The sequence below is a fragment of the Lipotes vexillifer genome, unplaced genomic scaffold (genome assembly GCF_000442215.2).
Source record: "Lipotes vexillifer unplaced genomic scaffold, Lipotes_vexillifer_v1.1 scaffold1196, whole genome shotgun sequence".
Lineage (NCBI taxonomy): Eukaryota > Metazoa > Chordata > Mammalia > Artiodactyla > Lipotidae > Lipotes > Lipotes vexillifer.
The window spans coordinates 199,673-206,775 of NW_006773416.1; the positions used below are offsets into that span (position 1 = coordinate 199,673).

The window sequence follows — 7,103 nt, forward strand, 5'->3', positions numbered from 1 at the left end:
GAGGACCTGGTCCAGGCTGCTGGCGTCATAGGTGTGGGCGTGGGAGAGCCGGCAGCCTTCGGGGCTGGATGTGGTCAGCTCTTTCACCAGGACTTCCCGGTAGTACAGGCAGATGTGGAGCCGGCAGTCTGCAAACACAGACCCGCCGGGGTCAGTGCTAAGGAGTCAAGGTGCTGGTGCCCACCAGGATGCCAAATGACTGCCCAGAGCAAAGTGTCCTCGGTGGGACGCTCGTAAGAAGGGGCCTGGGGGACGGACGTTGCAAGGCCTTACGTCCCTCCTGGAGACTCAGCCCGTGGTGGAGAGGCTCTGTGTGAGTCTGGAGAATGTCCTCTAGCTCAGCGATTTCCAAATGAATGGGACGTGGATTTTTTTTTGGGGGGGGGGGGCGAGCACAGGGGTGGTGATGGCAACACTTAGGTCTAACACAGCGAGTCATGTGCCGCCAAACAAAAGTTCATTTTAAGTGCAGCAATCAGTTTCGATTTTGGAAGAAGTGAACCCTAAGTTTAAATAATTTCTACCAGCAAAAAAGAGTGCAATGGTGCTTCAGAAAAAAAAGCAAATATGTCCACATACCCAAAACTACCCTAAAATATCAATATGATACCAGTTACATGAAAACAATTATACACATCCAAGTCCGCATTGAAGTTTTGGGAAGCATAAGCCTTGACAGTGGTGATCTCTGGGTGGTGGGACTATGACGTTCCTATTTTCCAGTTTTTGCTTTTCTGATTTTTAAATTATTTTCCCACTGTGTACGTACCACTTGTATAATAAAATTACCTCGTGAGGGAAACGTCCCAAGCGTAAAGTCCGCTGAGACCCACTTCGCTTTGTGTTTGAGTCTGAGGCTGTGGCTCTAGAAATGTGCTTCTCAAACACTAAACAAGATGAACTCATGTTTGAAACTTTGCTGATTTTAGAACCTTCTTTAAAATGCGACCCATGGGCTGAAAGAACCAAGCCAAGTTTGCCAAGGGCCACTGACCTGAAGTGCCAGAGGGCTTCCCGAGAGGCAACAGCTCCCACAGTAACTGTGGGATTCAAACCTGAGCGGGTGGCAGTCCTCTGATCAACGGGCCAGGCTGGTAACTAGTCTGTACTGCGCACACCCAGAGAAACCCACAGAAGCCTCTCATCCCTCAAGGGCAGGTTTTGAGACTCAAACAAGCCACATCACTGCCTCAAGCCTCCTCTGTGACTCCTGCCGCTGTGAACCCCGAGGAGCGGGTGTCGGCCACTCGAGGTTTCATTTCACTGAACGTCATCAGAAATCACGAGGTCACGGGGATATAAATAGCTGTTTATTTCCTACTCTTCAGGCACCGACACAAGTCTTATGTGCTCAAGAAAAGGGTTTGAAAGTTCCTAGAAACAAACAGGCCTTTCTGCTCAGAAACCCCTCCTCCCTGCACTGCCCAGGAGCAGCCAAGAAGCAAGGCGGCGCGCTTCCTTCAGAGTCTCGGAACCGAAAGGAGCCCAGCAGCGGGCCAGCTCCCCGGGTGCAAGGAAGGGCCCCCAGCTCTCCGCTCCTGAACCCTTGAGAATTCGGCTCACGTTTCCTGTCGCTGATTTTCAAAGAGGCCAGGGGGCAAGGTGAGAATTCTGAAGCTTAAGCTATCCATTTTCAGTATATGCAAATCTCATTTTAAAACAATCAAAACGTTATCTAAAAAGTAAATATACATACACTACACGTGCTCAGTAAACCTCGAGGTATCTTCCTTAAAACAGGCGAGACCACTGAGGTATGGGGATTCCTTTAGGGAAGAGACCCTAAAAGCCATATCTGATCTGTATTTGTTTGCAAGACACATCATGCAAGATGCTCCTCACTGAGGCACCAAGCCTGACGACGACGGAGAACCCACAGCTCGTGTCCCGGGAAACTGATGGGGCCAACTGTTTGTTTGCGGCTAAGCCTGCAGGGATGATGAGCTTGCCAAAAACGAGCAGCCCCTGCGCTGTTGCAAGAAGCTGCACTGCGTCATGGGGGTGCCGGCTGAAGGCGGGCCCTCGGTAAACGGAACTGGGGGGTCTGCACATTCCTGGACAGTCAGACGCCAGTGCAGAGCTTAGAATGACTCAGTTCAGACCAGCCTGCAGAAGTGGATCAGGGTCCGAGGCTGGCCTCTCGGTGCTAACTGTGCTAACCTCGTTCTCCCAGCTGGGAGTCAGTCAGAGGCGTCCACCCGCTCCAGGCCCCAGCTGTGCTCACCAACCCCACGAATCCACCCAAAGGTGAGGGGATCCTCACAGACGCCGCCTCCGGGGAGCCCCACTCACCTGAGAGGGCCAAGGCTTCGGCAGACCTTATGCTTGGCTCTATGGGCATCCCGGGGGCCTGGGACTCGGGCGGCGCACAAGCATAAAAGGTTCCTGTCACCTGGCAACCTGCATTTGCAAATAAAAATCAGATGCGGTCTAAACAGAGTCCCTCGGAGGCAGTGGGAGAGGAGGCGGCTCCCTGAGGGGGGCCCGCAGGCCCCCGGGGGGGCACCAGCCCGGTGGGGGAGGGCCTGGGCCCTCGAGAGGCAAGGAGGCTGAGGTCCAGTCGGCAAAACCAAGGCTGAAGGAGGGAGGAGCCTTTTCGCAGCCGGAGGGAAATTGGAGTAGCCCTCTGTCATTTTCTTCCTCCCTCCCTCCCTCCCTCCCTCCCTTCTTTCCTTCCTTCCTTTTTTTGTTAGTTAACACCTCCGCGCCTCACATCATTACCTGTGTGTGCGCGTGCGCGCTGAGAACATTTCAGACCTACTTTCCTAGCAGCTTTCAATACAGCAGAGCATTGCTAACTGTGCTCGCCAGGCTGAAGCCCCAGAAATCATTCATCTCCTAACTGGAAGTTTGTGCCCTTTGACCAACATTCCTCCGTCACTGATATGCAGGGTAACTGAGGCTCAGAGAGACAGCGTGATTCACCCCTGTTCACACAGCAAGTTCGCGGCAGAGCTGTGAGCCCAGGTCTCTCTACGTGAGATCTGACGCCCAACAGCCGGATCAAAACCCTGCACGTGGGTTTGTCCCCATTCCCTTCGTCGCTGCTTCTGGAATCAGGAGGGGCTGAGCCATGTCCCTTGCTGGCACAGCTGCCGTGTGTGCTGTGTTAAACGTCAGCAGAGAAAGAGTATGTGGTATAGAACCTCGTTGTGCTGGCGCGTCATTTAATGTCACTTATGCTTCAAGATATGTCCACCAGTCTATCCTCTCACAGCTCTAGGCGTTGCCTCTTCACTAGGGTCACTAGTTCAGCAGAGCTCATGCCCTGGACCCGGGTCTGAATTCCAGAAACCCGTGCAATGTCAGCTGATTCCCTCACTACAGTACGGAAAACAAACCTTCACTGCAAATCACTCTTGAGAAGCTAATAAAACCAAATGCTCAGCTTTTTTGTAAACACGCCACTCAATACAAATCTTAAATAACGGCATACGTCTTCAATCCCACAAGCCAAGAGTGACCCGGACCTGGCTGGAAAAAGGAGAAAATACTCCTAGAACACACGAAACCATCTGCGTGTTGACTGGTCTCAGGATTTCTATTTAAATAACAGCTCAAAAGTCCTGAAAGCTTGTGCTTTGCTGCACGAACGTACTGTGTGAAATTTTCTCTGCACTTAGCAAATTAGTGCTTTCGCTGAGAGATCTTATCCTGATGTCTGGGGAAGGCCTCCGGGGGACCACATCTAATCTAGTCCAGCACCAACACCAACCGGGCACCCTTTTGTGGAGACCTTTTATGTTTTCTTCATAATATTTATTCATCCCCTTCTAACTATCACCTCTAATCCCAGTAACAACTGCCGTGGGCGCACCACTGCCTGAGAGAAATCCACCAGCGCAATAATCTCCTGGTGTCCCTGTGGAGGGGTGCCTGGGCTCAGCTGCAGGACGCTGACTTCACAGAAGTGTAGGCAGAGACAGTCAGCGTTAAGGGACAGTCTAGTCTTCTCTGGGAAGACTGACAAAACCGACTACTTTTTGCCCAAGATTAAAATGTAAACTTTAAGATTATTCAGGAAGGAAGAAACATGTTAACTTATTAAGTAGCTAATTTAAAACATATAGCCAACTAATCTGAAAACTGACACCCCGTCCTACGGGCTCCGGAGCTGGGAGATCTGGAGTTGAACCCAGCCCTCACCCTCACAGAGTAGCTTTGGGCACGTTGCTTGCATTCTGTGAGCGAATCCCTATACAAAACAGGGCAGTTTTCAGGGGCCTGGCGAGATCCCTGCAATGCTTAAAGAAGGTTCCACGAGGCAGCCCGAGCCTGGGTCCTGGCACACAGCAGACAGACCAGGCGTCAGTGAACCTTGTGTCCTCCTCTGGGGGCCTTTTCCCTCCTTCACCGCATGCGGGGCCTTTCCTAGCGGCTCGGAGGAGGTGAGAGCCGTGGGACGGCACAGGGGACAGACCAGGAGGGGCCAGGCCCTCTGCCACGGGAACTGCCCCAGCTCCCTCCTTACCGTTTTCACAGGCTGGGCCTTGCCAGTGGTGGCTGCGAGGCCCGAAGGTCACAGGACACTGGTACGGGGTCTCCGGGTGGGGCTGATCAGGGACGAACTCTCTCCAGCCTCGGTCGTGGGGCGGAATCATGTAGGTGTGAGCCTGCTGGGGGGGGCCAGAGGGGAGCTGGGGGGAGAGCGACCAGCCCGGGGATGGCCTCGGGGAGCCCCCAGACTCCTCGGGAGCTCCCTTATCTTCCGAAGAGGCTTGGTGGAAACCCGCCGTGAAGAACAAAAGGCACAATGGAGACAGTGTTGTAAAGTGATGATCTATGTGAGGCTTCATCATATGGGTAACCTGGCACCAAAGTACCACAGGGAAATGTGCCTTCCTTTACCAGCAAAGTGAATAAAACAGAGCTGTGATTCACATCAGAAGCGTCTGCAGGGATCAGCTGCCCTGCGGTTTCACATGATAAAGCCCTGCTCCCCAAATCTTGGACTCTAAGGTCGGTTTCCCAGATTTCAGAGTCTAACCGACAGGCAGACACACCCACCCTCCCCTCCCTAACTTCCAACCAGCAACACCAGGTGGAAACTGAGACGTTCATCCGATGACCCGGGATTTGGTTTGGCAGATTGACAAACAGCAGAAACGGAGTTCTGCTGCTTTGCTTGTAGGTCTTTCCCGGGGCCTGGCGCAGACCCGCCTCCCCTCCTGGAAGCCCTGCCCCCCCCCCCCCCCCAGCCCTGCCGCACCAATCTTGGAGGCAGGAAACAAAATACAGAAAAAGGACAACAGACACACTTTCCCAAGGGAGACTAGATTCTTAGAAGTTTTAGGAAATTACTGGCTTCTCTCTAGAATGGAAATATCACAGCCCCCCCCCCCCCCCCGTACCTGTGCCGGAAGTGAGCAGTAAGGAGCTGGCATGCTGTACGGGCGGCTCATGGGCACCTGTGGCTCTTCCAGGGTCAGCTGCTTTGCTCCTGAGTGTTTGGGCCAAAGGGAGACGCACAGTGTTGAAAATGGGAACTGGAAGAGCTTAGAACAATACCTGAGAGTTTAATTCCTAGAATGCAGAACACAGTACTGACAAGTAAGGCGTTTCTCTACAGTTTCCGTGGGCAGTTATTTATCCAGGCCATTAAACTGGTTCCCACAAGTTCCAATGCACGTATGGAGCATAGGAGAGAAACAGATGAAGCCCGTGCGTGGCGGGCCTTGTGGCCTCGAGGGCTCCGCAGCGAGATGCACGGCTAGTGAGGTCACCTAGCGGTTTGTTTAAATTGCAGATTCCCGGGCTCTACCCTGACACACAGGTCAGAATCTTGGCAAGTGGGAATCTGAATTTGAATAAGCACCCCAGCTGACCATGGCACACTCTAAAATTACTATGAGTGGTAACAATATGTGGATCATGAACGCTTCCCTTCTACAAAATGGCTAATCACGAGAGACTGACGGATGAGTAAAGCTTCAAACAGCTTTTCCATTTTTGGCTTGGAAATCTGGCCCGTATCGTAGTAGAACTACTGGAAGGCACACACACATGCGCGCGCGCAGGTAGAGACTTGGAGTCTGAGAAATTATTCTGCACTAAAACCACAAGACTATCAATTTATGACCCAGAGAACTTGGGCAAATCGCCCGCTGGGCGTGCATGGGAGGCTGAGGCAGGCAGGCTATAAAAAGCAGCAAACAGAGGAAGGGACCCTCACGGTGAAAGTGAGGCATTGAAGTGCCCAGCGGCCGACCCAGGAAGCCCACCTTTCTTGGCCCCCTCAGGCACGATCCTGTACACCTTGTAGGGCTCCGAGATGTCCAGCTGGCTGCGCTCCACCAGTTCCTCGAAGTCGTTGCTCTTGTTCAGGGCGCATCGCAGACGTGTCTTCCAGGTAGGAGGGTCTGGCTTGTCGATGCCTTCCCGAAACTTTCCTTTAAATAGCGCCCAAGCCTGGTGGGAAGGAAGAGGGGAAAAAAGTTAAAATCCAGGTCTTTCCAAAAAGAATCTGGGAAGTGCATTTGTAAAGGAAAGAATGATGTCAGGGGCTCCAGGTTCACACTGTTGCCCAAAACGTGGGACAGAAAGACAGCAGGTGTTTGTAAAAGGCGGGTGAGATTGGAGGACCCCTGGAAGGGCGCCACCCACAGGGTCTGGCGCGACTTGGCTTGGAAGCAGGGACAGAGCTGTGGGGTGGGGGCCCACCCATGGAGCACCTCTGGGCGTCAGAGGATCTGAGGTATTCGGCACGCCAGTTCCCTGAGGAAGTCCCCTTCGCCTGCTCTGCCCACTGGTGGTAGGGCTGGGCCCTAATGCGCAGGTCGCTGGGTAAACTGCCCGAGGGGGAAACAGTCAGGACAGCGACGCACGCACAGAGGGCAAGACAGAAACCCCCAGACAGACCCTGAGGGGGACAGAGGGGAGAAAGCGGAAGGCAGAGAAGCACAAAGGCAACGGGGACGGGAGAGAGACCCGCGCAGAACTTTCCAGAGAGACTTGGAAAGAGGGAGTCAGGCAGAGACAGTGAGACATTGGGAGACACACAGACGATGGAAGGACCAGAGAGGAGAGAGAGCCAGGAGAGTGCAGGCCGGAGGCGGAGAGTGAGAAGAGGAAACAATGCTCAGGGAGAGACGGGGGGGGGGGGG

At 53.4% G+C, this 7,103-nt stretch overlaps 1 protein-coding gene across 1 annotated transcript in view; it reads right to left on the minus strand.

Moving 5' to 3' along the window:
- Nucleotides 1–7,103, minus strand: part of IRF4 (interferon regulatory factor 4) — a 13,210-nt gene that overhangs the window by 5,430 nt on the left and 677 nt on the right. The window contains 5 exon segments of the mRNA XM_007472151.1: nt 1–128; nt 2,293–2,400; nt 4,472–4,616; nt 5,352–5,440; nt 6,222–6,408. The exon segment at nt 1–128 is cut by the window's left edge and continues 9 nt beyond it. Of these exon segments, the coding sequence (XP_007472213.1) occupies nt 1–128; nt 2,293–2,400; nt 4,472–4,616; nt 5,352–5,440; nt 6,222–6,408 (657 nt within the window).